Source organism: Arvicanthis niloticus, chromosome 17 (assembly GCF_011762505.2).
Source record: "Arvicanthis niloticus isolate mArvNil1 chromosome 17, mArvNil1.pat.X, whole genome shotgun sequence".
Lineage (NCBI taxonomy): Eukaryota > Metazoa > Chordata > Mammalia > Rodentia > Muridae > Arvicanthis > Arvicanthis niloticus.
In genome coordinates, this window is record NC_047674.1 from 29,752,715 (window position 1) to 29,767,580 (window position 14,866).

The 14,866-nt window shown below is 46.4% G+C and overlaps 1 protein-coding gene across 5 annotated transcripts in view; it reads left to right on the plus strand.

The window, feature by feature from the left end:
* Aff3 (ALF transcription elongation factor 3) overlaps positions 1–14,866 on the plus strand; it is a 454,396-nt gene that overhangs the window by 412,070 nt on the left and 27,460 nt on the right. For all 5 annotated transcript variants that reach the window (XM_034521387.2, XM_034521388.2, XM_034521390.2 and 2 more), the window contains 3 exons: positions 1,491–1,680; positions 9,443–10,519; positions 12,202–12,326. In XM_034521387.2, coding sequence (XP_034377278.1) covers positions 1,491–1,680; positions 9,443–10,519; positions 12,202–12,326 — 1,392 coding nt within the window. The remainder of the gene's footprint in view (positions 1–1,490; positions 1,681–9,442; positions 10,520–12,201; positions 12,327–14,866) is intronic.

A 14,866-nucleotide genomic window follows, 5' to 3' on the forward strand; every position in this document is an offset into this window, starting at 1 on the left:
TCTAAGATCTTTCCTCAGTGCCAGACAATGAGAGGATGAAAACAAAATCTCTGCAGCTGAGGCAAGGCATGAGCCTGTGCTTGTCTGATGTTGAAGGATTTGGGCAGATAGTATGTGTGGATGGACGGTGCATGACATTGGCAGGAAAGGGTGAAAACCAATGGAGTTGTTTATGTTTGAACTCCAGTTTCCCCTAACTCCACCATTCAGAAAGGTGTGTTTTATTGCCAGAGCCCCCAAGATGGCTTCATTCCTATGGCTTCTATAAGAGAAGCAGAGACTACAGTATTTCCCTCCTCCCAGCCTCTACAAAGGGGAATTTGTGAGATTACCCTTACACAAAATTCTGAGATAAAAGGGATGAGTGAAGGGGGTCTTATACCACGTCCAGCCTTCTTGGCACTTGAGACCATAAACCCTAAGGAGCTCAAAAGTCGCCTCCTCCATAGAAGTTAGTCCTGTTGGAGCTGTGGTCACAGTCGGGAAGTACCCCACAACTCTTTGCTAACTCAGTACTTCAAAAGTGACCAGCATTTTCTGAGTTTAGAATTTAACCTCAGAGGGACATCTGTGAATGTTTCAGTTCAAGTTACATAGATGGCCTGGAAAAGGGTGAATAATATGTAAGCACTAACATTTTCTTTTTGACTTATGCGGTCTTTGATGGATATGTGATACCTGAATTTTTGTGGCTGGTGACTTACCATTTGAAAGTATGGATTGAATTTTCCTGTTGAAAATATAGAGAGGACATGGCAGATTATAGCACCTGTGTAACTATCGGGTGTCAGCCGAAGATGCCATTTCTACCTGTTATAGGAGTGATTTTTTTTTTTTAATGTTGTGAAGAATCATCAGTTCTTTCGTGATGGGCTCAAAAGTTACTGTTCACACACCATGCCAGCATCCATAATGACCACAGCACTGGACTCTACAGTGGAAAACAAAGAGAGAAGCAAGATGTCTAACTTTTGACAGTCCCCAAATCTGTGGAAGCATCCAGCAGCCATGAAGGCTCACAGCAGAACCCTGTGGCCTTTCGGCAGTTTCCTTGCCATTAGACATGTTTCTCTAAAGTAAAAGCAGAGTTATTTTTGACAGTTTGCAAAATATTTTAAGGTTTTTGGATTCTCTTGAATCTGGATGGGTTTTTAGAGTCAGACGTACATTTGAAAAGCCGTTTTCAGAACAGCAGCGACCTTGAAATAAGCCAAGGGTACCATACCACCTCCCTCTAAGTAGCCACACATCAAACCAGTGCCCAGTGGCAAGTGGGCACTGTCCGCTCTCAGTTTATTTCTGGGTCTAATTTTGTCTGATTTTGGCTGCTCTGGGCCTCGATGGTTGTCCTGAGTCCAGGTCCTGTTTGACAGATGTGTTCAGTCTGTGCCTCCCCTTTCCTATGCCAGGATGGCAGCCTGCTGGTGTTTCCTGTTTGCTCATTTGGCTTTCTTTCCCTTTCCTTCTTGGGGGGCCTGGTGGACTGGCAGCTCCGTGGTCCAGCAGACCAACTGTAGAGGTTCTGCGCCATCCAGCAAGGGCGGCAGCAGCAGCAGCAGCGGTGGCAGCAGCTCCTCCAGCGACTCAGAAAGCACTTCCGGCTCCGACTCCGAGACGGAGAGCAGCTCCAGCGAGAGCGAGAGCGAGGGCAGCAAGCATCCGCACTGCTCCAGCCCCGAGGTAGGCAACAGCTGCTGGCTTGAGGCCTGAATCCCCAGCCCTGGCTTTCATCCTGCACGCCTACCTACCCTCGTGCTGTCCTCAGCCTGGAACAAGCTGTTGGGCTCAGGGTCCTCGGCTCTATTCCCCACCCTGTCCTCTCCTCCCTGTCCCTTGATAACACTGCTTCCTTTCAGATGCAAATCATCAGCTTTTACTGTCTTTTAAAAAAATGCTGTTCGGCTTCCAGAAATTTCCATGTATGCTATAAACATCACTGACAGGAAATAACCTATGGCTGGGGTCTCTTCCCCTCAGGGTCATCCCAGGCAATAACCAGGCAGAGAAATTTGTCACTTGGGAAGTGTGACCACCCGTAAATCATAGACCAAAGAGTTTTATGCATCAGGCATGCTTAGAATATTACCTTTCTGCAGTTTGTCACGGGTCAGAAGAACGGGGGCTATAAATATTAATAAAACCCCCTTTATTGTGTTTTCTTTGTGAAAATATAAAGGGGAAAATTAGCATCCACCTACAAATAATAATGAAACCTTTTACAGCTATGATCGGTATCTAAAGAGAAGATTTAGGTGCCTCATATAAAAACATTATAAGGTACCAATAAAAACATTGCTGTTTCTACTTTCAGTGGAAAGGGGATATAAACGGTAATTCAGAGCCCAGAGATTCTTGGCTAAGGGCAGAGACCCTCGTCCTTGGACCTGTGAAGCTGAAAGAGTGGGCTTTGGTTTCTAAATAGTGAATAAAAAGTTTCCCCCTGAGAATATAAACAGTTGATACCCCTGTAGATTGTGAGGTGAAAGGCTTTGCTCACACCCCTCTGTGACATCTAATGGACCAGATTCCTAAATATGCAGACCCACTCGTGGAAAGTCCAGCAGTGAAAAGGAAGCACTCTGTACAGCATCCACACCCAGGTTCCACACCTGGTTCCAGGTTCACACAGGCTCCTCACACTCCTGCCAGGTTGTTTTATGTCCCCACAACCTCCTTCCCTCCTCAGCACCTCTCTGCTTCAGGCAAAGCTTTCCATTCATCCTAAAATAAGTCTTCTCCCATGTTTTCTCTTCTCTCCACAAAGTCCTCTCCTGTCTGCCCGGCTCTCTGTGCGTCTGTGTCTGCCTCTATTCGTGCACATAAGGGCAAAGGCTTCAGCAGCGCCAGCCGATTCATTATAACCTGGCTCTTCCCAGAGACTAAGCCACAACACCTCTCTCATTATTCATTTATGCATTCTGTATTCATTCAATAAACACTTGTTGACCAGCAGGCCAAGTACTTTGTGTTGGCCTGGGAACATGGCAGTTACCTGACAGAAAATGTCCTGTCTTCTCAGAGCTAACATTCCCTTGGGGGTTGAGACGAAAAAAATATAGGAATTAAAAGGAATAAAATCCAGGAGGTAATTGGACTTTATTATTGTCCACCTTGTACTATAATTTTTTTTGAGAGAGTTCAGAATATTGAATTATAAGAAAGAACAGAGCTCGAGTTAGAGGCATTGTTGGAATACTTGCCTGGCAGGCACAAAGCCCTGGGTTCAATCCCCATTGCCGCAAAGGGAAGAGGAGAGGAGGGAGAATAGAGGAGATGAAAGACAGCCGGTACTGGGTCCCAAGACAGTGCAGGAGCTGGGGGTGAACTGAAGGCGGTGGGGTCCATGAAGTAAGTGCCTCCTATCCCGGTTCCTCTTTGTGACTTCGCTGGTTAAAAAATCACAAGTGACAAGTCTTGGTTTCACATGAAACTGTAATCCTGGGGCTCCTGGGTTTCCTAGAGTTTTGCTTGAGAATAGCAGGACACTCTTTAACTGTGTCAAAGCCTGGAATTCTGGGCAATGGAGAGAGGCTCTCCTCATTTTTTTCCTGAAAGTCTCAGAGGTCCCTGGTTAAAGAGAAGGGACCTCTGAAGTTTAAGTTCTTAGAGAGCATATGGGGTTTCCACTTCCTTCTCTTTATAGAGAAAAGGCAGACACGGAGTAACGTTAAGCACACTCCCCAGTGTCCCTGTCTGCTGGCAAGGGATATGTACTTGTTGGAATAAGAGTCAGATTCTTTGAGCCTTTTTCCCCAAGGGTAACATAGACACACAGCCTGTAGGAAGGAACAGTTTGTAGGTAGATGAACATCACAGAGCTAGGTAGCAGCAAGACTCTGTTTCCCTAAGAGGTGGCTGGCCTAGACTGCCTGTCAGACAACATGGAGCCCTGTATTACAATTCTCTCATTATAGGTCAGCTCCGGATAGCCACACTTCTCGGTCCACTCCTCAGACCCACTTATGCTGCCTCAAAGCAAACAGCCTTGGCCCTTACTTGTCTTCCAGACCACCCTTTTATGGGAGTAGAGGAAGCAGAAGCATTCATGTTCTGATGTACAAGTCTTCTTCCACTGTGGCAGTGCTTAGAAAACGCCGTGTGCCCCACTGAGGCCCCTAAAAACTGTTCTTTATGGACATGATTGCTGAAAGCCACCTCATCATATGTGAATCACCACAGCATGGCCAGGCCATGTTGACAAGCCTGCACAAGAAAGTCTGTCAACATGCACATCACGGTGAATCAGTCGCCTCTGGGCTGGCCTGGACTGGACTGATTTTTTTTTCAGTTGGTTTCCAGAGGCTTTCCTGGCATTGGGCATAGGCTCATTCACCCTAGTGCTTCTCAGGGCTGGAAGCTGCCTTTCCATGCCATTGCCACGCTGACAGCACACAGGGTTTCCTGATAGGGGGTTGCCAGAGTCCCTATAGAAAGACCCTGGTCATAACATATGAATTCTTGGATGAAGTGGGTTAACTCTGTGTCGTTATATTGGATAGCCCCCACCTAGATATTGCACTAACCCTTTTTTCCCCTTGTGGCTGTTCCCTAACGGATCTGACCATAATAGAGCTTCAAGGAAGACTTGGACAAAAAGTGTGTGTTAGAAAAGAACACTACAAATTCCTCTTTACAACCAGCAGAAGAAACATGAAGCACGTTACTCATGCTAGTGGATTCACAGCCTCTTGTTAATCACATTCCTCTGGGGCACGTGGTAGTGTGTGCTGTAAAGGAGTAGGCGGAGCGGGATGTGTGTGGAGATCTTGTATGTGAATCAGGCAGAAGGCTGATCGGGGAAGAGAGCTGTAGCTGTACATACAAGGCAGTGAGCCTCCAGGAAACAGACACAAACCCTGGGCAGAAACTTCTGGAATACCTCAGGAAATGGGGCGTCACCAGCGCATGGTTGTAGGGTAGGATTTGAAGTCTCAGGCTTTGTCTTCCCCTGATTACCTGTTATTTGAGATAACATGACCAGAATGACCTCCCCTCTGCTGTGGTAGTTTACCCTACAGCGCTCCTCCCTAATCCGTGAGGAACAGAGGTGTACATAGTTCTTTTGTTGCGAGCAGAAGCATAGCCGTCAAGCTTACAGGCCTGGCATGACCATTGCAAGGCAGTAAAAAAGACCTGGCCCTAACCTGAAAGCAGTGTGGACGATGTCGAGGCTACAAGTCACAGACCCAGGAAACAAACACTGAAAAGACTCTGCTTGGTGTAATAGAGGCCAGCAGACATTGTTCTCGAGAGTCATATTTTCTCTAAAAAGTCTGTCTAAAACTCTCATTTTAGGTTCAGGATTGACATTTCTCAAAAGATTGAGACCCCTTTCAGAAGGTAACTCAGAGAGTGCTGGAGCGGGGAGAGGAGGCGTCTGTGCAGAGAATCATTCCACAAACCACATGCCTCTTTACACCTGGTAGGCAGGTGTGACGTTAGTCCTGCCTGGGAACCAGGCAGCCTTGGCATGTCACAGAGACTTTCATCCACAAATTACAGAAAGCACTTCTTATCTGTAAAGATTAAATTGGATGATCTATGCAAGGTGGGAGGCATTTTGTAGGTGCTCTAGCAATGATAGATGGTTCCAGGATGATGGCTCTTGAATGCCAGACTGGGAATTTGGGTTTTGTCTAAGAGGCAATAGGAGGTTATTGGAGACCCTTGAGGAAGGGAATGTGATTTAGTGCTGTGTTGAAAATGATACTTCACACTGATTCATTCAGCTCTGAAGTACAAGGGGGAAAAAATGACCTTAGAGTACATCTGGCAATGGGCCCATCCTAAATGTATGAAATTCTACAATTCACTATCAATGGTCCCACTCTGAGATTCCAGCATGACTCTTCCCATATGCACCTGCGTTTGGGTTACAAACAGACTTCTGTGTTGCCTTACAAGAGCTAAGAGCTGTGGAAGTCTGGGGGAGATGGGGGACCAAACACAGCAACAAGCTAGCATGAGTTCTATGCTCTGTCTAGTGATTATATCCTCTCTGTTACACACATTTGTTCTGCAAGACCCCTTCCGCTTCCACATGCACTCCCTTAGGGACACTGAAGCATGACACAAAGCATTTAGGGGAGACAAACTTGGATCATGGATGTTTGTCTTCAAATTAGCTTTCAAAAGGCTGTGGCTGCAGCTCCATTGGCAGACTGCTTGCCTAGCATGCCGAGGCCCTGGGTTCAATTCCCAAGACTCTATAAACCAGGTATACATAGTAGCGCTCACTTAGAACCCTAGCCCTTGGGAGGTGGAGGAAAGAGGGCCATAAGTTCTAGGCTATTTACTAAGTTCAAGGCCAGCCAGATTCTGTCCCTCAGCAAGAAGTTGTTCTGCTCCTGTCGTCCCATCTGCTGCAGTTGCAGCCTACTCCAGGCATTCTCTATAGGCTTCTCTGCTTCCCTGTCTCTTGAGAAGCCACACAAACAAACAAACAAACAAACAACAACAAAACCAAACAGAAAATCGCATGAACACTCAGAAGTAACAGGAAGGTAATAGCTTGAATTCAAATGCTCTAAAATCTGCAACCTACTAACCGCTGCCACGAGGCCACTTGTGGAAAACTCCACAGCAGAGCCCTCAGTGGCATGTACACATGAAAACTGTGCAAAGTACCACCAAAGACACATGAAAACTGTGCAAAGTACCACCAAAGGGTGGGGATAGTTCTGCAAGTGAAGTGTTTGCTGCAGGAGGGTGAGGAGCCGAGAACCAGAGCCACAGAAAGCCAGGCATGGTAACTTGTGTCTGCAAGCCTAGGCTTTCTACAGTGAGATAAGAAGCAGACACAGGAAAATCCACTGGAGGAAGATGACAAGCCAGCTAGCCATGGGCAGAGAACCTGTGTCAAACAAGGTAGAAGATGGTTTACTAACACCTGAGGTGGTCTCTGACTTCCACATACATGCTGTGGTGTGTACACAAACACGCTTAGGCATGTATAGGCATGAGCACACACACAATCAGATATTTTGAAGTGTAATGATTCTACATTTAGTCTTAGGTTCCACCTCTAAATGATTTCATAATTATATACAAATATTCCAAAATCCAAAAATAACATAAAACCCAAAGAACTCTTGGCATTTGGAATAAGGGAGACCCGGCTGACTGATCTCATCTGCTAAAATTGACCAGCAGGGTGTCCCTGCTCCCCACCACAGCAGTGGTTGGTGACATGCTCGTTCCACCCCCTGACATTATCAGAGGCTTCCCACCTCCCTGAGCCTTGTGCCCTCACCTCTGTGGGCCTGTCTAGTATCCTAGTGTCTCAGACACAGCTCTCCCCTCACCCACTTAGATCTGTAACTACAGCCAGGGCCCCAGATCTGCTGTCCATGTATACCTCATTATGGGAAAATAAATCTTGATATGAAGGAGGTTATAAAAAAAATGCCTTTGTCTCACAGCAAAGAACCTGACTGATTCTGCCTCTAGGCTTTTGACTAAAAAAGTTTGAAACATAAAGCTAAGAAGCTAGAAGTGGAGATCAGGGGTGTTGCTGGTATGTGTAAGGCCCAGCGCACCATCTCAATGATAAATGATTGACAGATTGGTGACAGGTAAGGGTAAGTGATAGATAGGTAGACACAGATAGACAGACAGACAATGATAGATAGATAGATAGATAGATAGATAGATAGATAGATGATACAGATGAGTAGGATAGGTAGATATGTAGGTAAGTAAGTAGATTAATTGAAGATAGATAGATAGATAGATAGATAGATAGATAGATAGATAGATAGATAGATAGATGATACAGATGAGTAGGATAGGTAGATATGTAGGTAAGTAAGTAGATTAATTGAAGATAGATAGATAGATAGATAGATAGATAGATAATGAGTAAGGTGGGTAAATAGGTGGGTAAGTAGATAGGTTGATTGGTTGATTGATTGATTGATCATAGATAGATAATAAGTAGATAGGAGATAAATGATGAATAAGGTAGGTAGATAAGTAGACCTGACTCAGACAAACAAACTTACTTGTTCTAGGCCAGTAGTTCTCAGCCTGTGGCTCATGACCCCTTTGGAGATAAAATGACTCTTTCCCAGGGGTTGCCTAAGACCATCAGAAAACACATACATTTACATTGCAATTCATAACAGTAGCAAAATTACAGTTACGAAGTAGCAGTGAAAATAATGGTATGGCTGGGGGTCAGCACAGCATGAGGAACTGCATTAAAGGGTCACAGCATTAGGAAGGTTGAGAACCTCTAGTCTATGCTCGTGTCTGGTCCATAAAGTAGTACATGCCATGGGTTCAGAGAGAAGAGACCATACGGAAACATTAAGAAAATAATTACTGTGATTCTTCAAACGTTTGACCCATGTCATTCTCAGTCACAGATTGGAAAGCTGTGGGTGAAGTTCCGTGCCTCTTAAAAGGCACCATTTCTATTTATTTTATTAAATCCTAGTAATACAAAAGTGGGCTTTTATTAGAAACCATCATTCTCTGTGAAGTCTTCATTTTTAACCTGGTTGGAACACAAATCCTTACAGACTCAGCTCAAAATTGTAGACCTCTTGAGAAAGGGGTGTCAACTCAGCCTTTCCTATTCTGTTCCTGAGAATTCCGTGCACCCTCTACATGAGCTGATCTGTAGGTCAGAGTTTTAAAACTGTGACACCCACGATTTGCTCTAAGTTAGAAAAATGCCTCCAGGAATGGTTTCTGAGTCTCCTGTTCCAGACATTCCTGGCAGAGCATGGCAGAGCTGGCAGAAGCAGGCTGGGGGTGGACTCAGTCTGCCAGGGCTTACTGGGCACACAGGGCACATTTTTCAGTATTGCTGCTTTTGTCATTTAATACCTGGACCTACTTGCTTCTCTGCATAAATACTAATGGGGGAGTGGGCCTGGGTTCAGGGTTCAAAGATTTTCCCAAAGGTGACAAGTCAAAATGATGAAGATGAGGATGAGGATGAGGATGATGAAAGGAATAAAGAGAAAAAGAGAGCCAAAGGAAGAAAAGAAGGAAGGAAGGAAGGAAGGAAGGAAGGAAGGAAGGAAGATGTTTTAATGTTCAGGACCTCCCAGTTAAGTTCATAGAATCTCAGAGGTAATCTCAATTTTGGGTGTATACATGCAAATATACATGGATTGATATATCTGTATACTCATAACTGTTTAATACTTAGAAGTCCCAGGGGTGAGCTGGGCCGGTTTGGTGCTTTTCTGTAGTTTTATTAAGTTAAGTTGAAACTGCTTTGTGGTTACGGAGAAGCCAGGGGCCAGCTGGGCATCCTCTGTACCAGCAGAGCATTGCCCCACATACCTGCGTTTCCATTTTGTTTGTTGCCAGCCCATTCAATTTTCTTTTGCTTAGCAGAGAATGTCAAGATCAAAACAGCCAGGTCCCCTTTCAAGTGAGCCTGTTATAAAAGCTGTGTTGTTTGTCCCGGGTTTTCTGTTTTCAGGCCGAACCTGCGTCCTCTAACAAGTGGCAGCTGGATAAATGGCTAAACAAAGTTAATCCTCACAAGCCGCCAATTCTGATCCAAAATGAAAGCCACGGCCCGGAAAGGAATCAATACTACACGCCGGTGAAAGATGAAGGGCAAGACTGCGGGAAACTTCCCGAGATCTGCCAAGCCAGCCTGAGGGACAAGGAGCTCAAGACCACCTGCAAGGAGGAGCAGCGGCCGAGGACGGCAAACAAGGCCCCTGGTAGCAAAAGTGTAAAACAAAAGTCCCCACCGGCTGCGGTGGCTGTAACCGCAGCTGCACCGCCACCCGCGGTGCCCAGCGCACCCACGGAGAGCGCGCCCGCGCCCACCCGCAGGTCAGCAGGCAAGAAGCCCACCCGGCGCACCGAGAGGACCTCAGCAGGGGACGGTGCCAACTGCCACCGGCCGGAGGAGCCAGTGGCCCCAGACGCGCTGGGGGCGAGCGTGGTGGGACCCTTAGAGCCCCCCAAAACTAGGCCCTGCGGTAACAGCAGGACAGGCCACCGCAAGGACCTACGCTCCTCCGTGACCTGTGAGAAGCGGCGCACACGGGGGCTGAGCAGAATCGTCCCTAAATCCAAGGAGTTTATTGAAACAGAATCTTCGTCTTCCTCTTCCTCCTCGGACTCAGACCTGGAGTCAGAGCAAGAGGAGTACATCCTGTCCAAGGCTCCGACCACCACTGGGAGCGAGCAGCGGCTGAAGGAGGCCACCAGCAGCAGTAGCAACAGCACCTCCCGGGCTTCTGTGGGCTCCATCAACGCCAGGACCACCAGTGACATTGCCAAGGAGCTAGAGGAACAGTTCTACACGCTGGTCCCCTTTGGCAGGAATGAACTGCTTTCTCCGCTGAAGGACAGCGATGAGGTCAGGTCTCTCTGGGTCAAAATTGACCTGACCCTCCTGTCCAGGATCCCAGAACACCTGTCCCAGGATCCTGGGGTCTTGAGTGCTCCTGCAGCCAAGGACACTGATAGTGCCCCAGCCAGCCATGCATTAGACACACCTGCTGAAAAGACTTTGCCAAAATCCAAGAGGAAACGCAAGGTAGGCCTAGGGTTGGGAGGAGCAGTCTCTGTCTCTCTTTGCACGGGAGGGCAAGGGGTCGATCCCAGATCGTAAGCTGCTGGGCTGGCCTGTGGGTGGCTGCAGTTGTGTGTCCTCCGATAAGGAAGTACCATAACACCTTATAGCTGTGGAGACTTACGCACTGCAGCTGGCCTAAAGAAATAATTATGCAGGGGAAAGGGGAGATTGATTAAATAGGTGACTTGGAAGTAACGTTTAGTAGACAATCCTCCTGGCCAAGATGAAGGTATTCCTCATTTTGGAAGGGTATGTGTCAAAGGCATCATCTCTCCCAGTTACAGCCATCTTTATTATAAGCAAAGGGATTTATGGTACAGGCACAAAATGTGTTTCTTCACATAGTAACTTTAAACAGCTTATCCCTATAAAGTAAAACCTGAACCTTGGAAAAGAAGGACCACTAAAGGGTAGCTACTTCCTTTGTTCTTAATACATGTGCAAAGGCTTTTTTCAATATTTTATATGCTCAGTGTGTGTGTGTGTGTGTGTGTGTGTGTGTGTGATCAGAAGACAAATTTGTGAGAGTTAGTTGTTTATTTCCACAACGTGGGTCCTAGGAATAGAACTCAGGTCGTCAGGCTTGGCAGTAAGTGCCTTTTACCTTGCAGGACCACATGTGTCAATTGCCTGTCTGCCAAGAACGAGGGAGCTGCCTTCCCATTCAGTAAAGAACAACACAATTCCCTATGCCACCCATTCTCCATTGGGAGGGCTGGAGAGGGCAAATGGCTAACTAGACTCCCTACACAGACTGACACAGCTGGGTCTCCCCCTACTGAAGCTCCGAAACTGACAACCAAGGACTTACAGCTGGCTTTGGACTCTTCATGGGGCCATTGTAAAAACATGAGCATCGAAGATTCTCTATGGCAGAGGCTGCATGACACAGTTCAAGCTAAAAAGAGTCAAGTTCTCTCTGTCTTTTATACTTGCATTTTCTCCAAAAACAAACAAACAAACAAAAAAACCCACCCCCACACAGCCCTAGGGATGCCACCCTGGATTAAGCTCTTGTCTCGCCAGAAGTAGCACTTTGGGAAGTGTATTTCTATTATACCCTGACCGTGTAGAGTCAAACACATTTGTGCAGCAAGAACCCAACACAGGTCCTATCTTACCAAAAGGAACTTTAAAGTGTTTGAGGCTGGAAATTGTGAGCCAGAAGTAAAGCACACCAGGCAACAACCACTGCTTGCCACTCACTAAAGCCAAGCAGGACTTTAAAGAGGCAAAGCTGAGGTTTGAGGCTTCTCACCATGGTTGCTCCAGTAAGCTTGGGCAGAGCACACTTCGTATACTTTATTCTGATACCAGTAAGGGATAAGAGATAGTGACACCACAGGCTAATTCAGGCCAGATCAAGTCTGCAAAGCTAAACACTAAGCAGCTTTCATCATCCATATTTTCATCACAACATGGTATCGTTCCCTTCGCTAAGCCCTGCATAAACCCAGTACATGTCCCCCTAGTTCACTGAGTAGAAGCTACACCAGGGACTGGCTTTGCCATTGCCTCATTCTCTAGAGGAGCTAGGCAGGGACACCTCCCAAGAGGCCTTTCTGTGTGACAGGCAGTGTCCTGCAGCTCACTGGCACCCCTCAGAGTCTAAAGCTGATTGGCTTCTGCTTATTACCACCCAGTGTGACAACGAAGATGACTACAGAGAGATAAAAAAGGCCCAGGGAAAGAAGGAGAGCACTTCACGCCTAGCTGCCTCCACTAATAACACCTTGTCCGGCAGCCACTGCAACATGACCATCAACAGGTAAGTCTGTCCCCCAGAAGGTAGGGGTGACCTGGAGCAGTCCACTGAGTCTGAAAGCCACGTGCTGTGTCGGGGAGACTGAAGATCCTTTTGATGGCTCTAATCTGAGTCTTCGGGCTTGCTTCCCTCAGATGAGCCAACACTGATACTTAGGTCTAATGGTAACCTCTGGCTCTGCTTTTGACAGCTATGGTAGGTCCTTCCGTGTAAGCAGGGACCAGCAACCAGGCAGCACAGCCCTGAACTCTGTACTCCCCAGAGATGATCTCTCCCCCAAATCTGATAACCAGATATTACAAGCAAGTATTTTAATAGTAGCTGCTAAGCACATAAGAACATAAAACCCCAAGGACTTGGGAAATCCGTACTTTCAGTCTTCAGGTAATGGACCTAAGCTCTTGGGCATAGACAAATTGTGGACTTAAAAAGGATGTGTGCTTCCAAGGTCAAACCACCACCCAGTGATTCCTCTAGAGGAACAACCCGGGCCCCTACATACCACCTCCCTCTGTGATAAATGGTCCCCGGCAAGGCAAGGCCCCAGGTATTCATTAAAGCAAGTAGCTTAGCTTCAGTCATAGAAGTTTTTCCATTTAGAAGCACCTCGGCCCGAGACCCCGCTGTTGCTCTGCTGAGACACCTCTCACTCTCCCTGACTATACATAGAGGACTTTAAAGGGGAGATTAATGGTTCTGCACAGCACATAAAAATGTAAACTGAAAGGTTGGGGAAGATGTAGAGCAGCGCTGAGAGTCAAAGATGAAATTGGAGAGCAGACGCACACAGGCCCACGGCGCTGTGGGATCACCTTGAGGATGCAGAAGCCCTGCACAGGAGGGAGCGGTTACTCAGTGACCCCACAGTCCTCTGTGCATTCCCAAGGACTAGGGAAATGGGGACGGAGGGACTTCGCCTCCTGAAATACTTCTCTTTAATGCGCAGTATGTTTTATGTGTATTTGTCAGCGCATTAAATAATCTTCCTATCTAGTGACAATTATAACTGCTGCCTAGCGATGAACACAGATGATATTTCAAGGTGTCTGTAACAACTGTGGTATGGCAAGAAAGCCTGGTGGTTTCTGCCGAGGCACAAGTGTGGGTGTCACTAAGGTGACTCCAGCTTAACCGTTCTTCCGATCCTTGCCCTTGCTTGGGACTGGAGGCGATGCTTCAATGACAGTGGAGATGTTTGAAAGTGACTATGGATCCTTTCTGCCACCCAAAGTCATGGACACAGAAGTTTAAAATCTCTTGCTCTCACACCATCCTGCAGACCTCCTGGATCTGATTGTTTTGTTGACACTAAGTAGCAATACAATGTGAGCAAGCAGGTGGTTATCTTGCTGGGAAAGGTGGTCCCTGAAGCTCTGGGATCGTGCTTCTCATACTTCCACTGCCAAGAGTTACAATTGCAGGAGAGCTCTGAGCTGCTCACCCAGCTCTCCAGAGAAAGCTTCTTTGGTCCTCCATGTAAACTGGCAATGATGAAGAGGGAACAATCACATATACCCATGATGATACTTAATGTCATAATTTGTTCTTCATGACACATAAAGAATGTAAAATACTAGAAGCTTAGACGCAGGGTTCTGCACTCCCATGTCAAGAAATGATTGCTTTCAGGCTTCCCACCTCCATCCTTAACAACAGCATCCTTCCCTTCAGCAGACACAATTTGAGACTCACCCAGAACAGTTGTCTATAACATGTTATAGACTGAGTACTTTTAAAACCGGAAATTCTGTCTCCACGCGTATCTATTTGCATGATGTCAAAGAACTTTGCTGTTTAATTTAGAGGCCAGTGCTTAAGATTCCCACAGAGACTACCAGCTAAGGAGATTGCTTTTGAAGTGACTTAATGGCTTGTTTGCTCTGATAACCAACCCATAAAATTAACCCATCATAACCCCAGGAGTCATGACTAAACCTTCATTGGTTTTACTGTTTTGTTGTTGTTGTCTAAATTGTATTAGGTGACTCTATGGGCATCTATGGTTAGCAGTGATTAACTATTTCAAGATAACATACCCTTTACAAACAATTCTTCTTCCTAATGCAGAACACATAGACCCCTAGCAATACGCCTCGTCATGTACACTGTAAGACCTTAGTGTAAGCGAATTTGTCTTCTCGGATGGTTGACTTGGAGAAATTCTGTTTAAGAATAGACTAGTCTTGAAGGTAAACTAAGAGCTAAGGATCAGAGATTGTGGTTTCAGGTACCAGTTGCTTTGTTCTGTGTTTATTCTAATCAATGTCTGGTGAATTCAGAGACTCAGTGGTTGGAAGGTAGCTTCCAGCCTTGGAGTCACCCTGATGTTCTGTGACTATATCCTCCAGACAGACTCAGTCACTGGCCGGTGAGTGCCCACTAAGAAACTAGGAGCTTAGTTTACTGCTGCTGATTCTTGCTTGGCCTTTCCGAGCTACTCAGGCTTGTGAGAAAAGCTCGTTTATTCAGTATTTGTAGACACCTCAATGAAGCACTGAGAATGTGGACATGTTACTCTTCTTAGTCCTTCATTGGCAGGCACT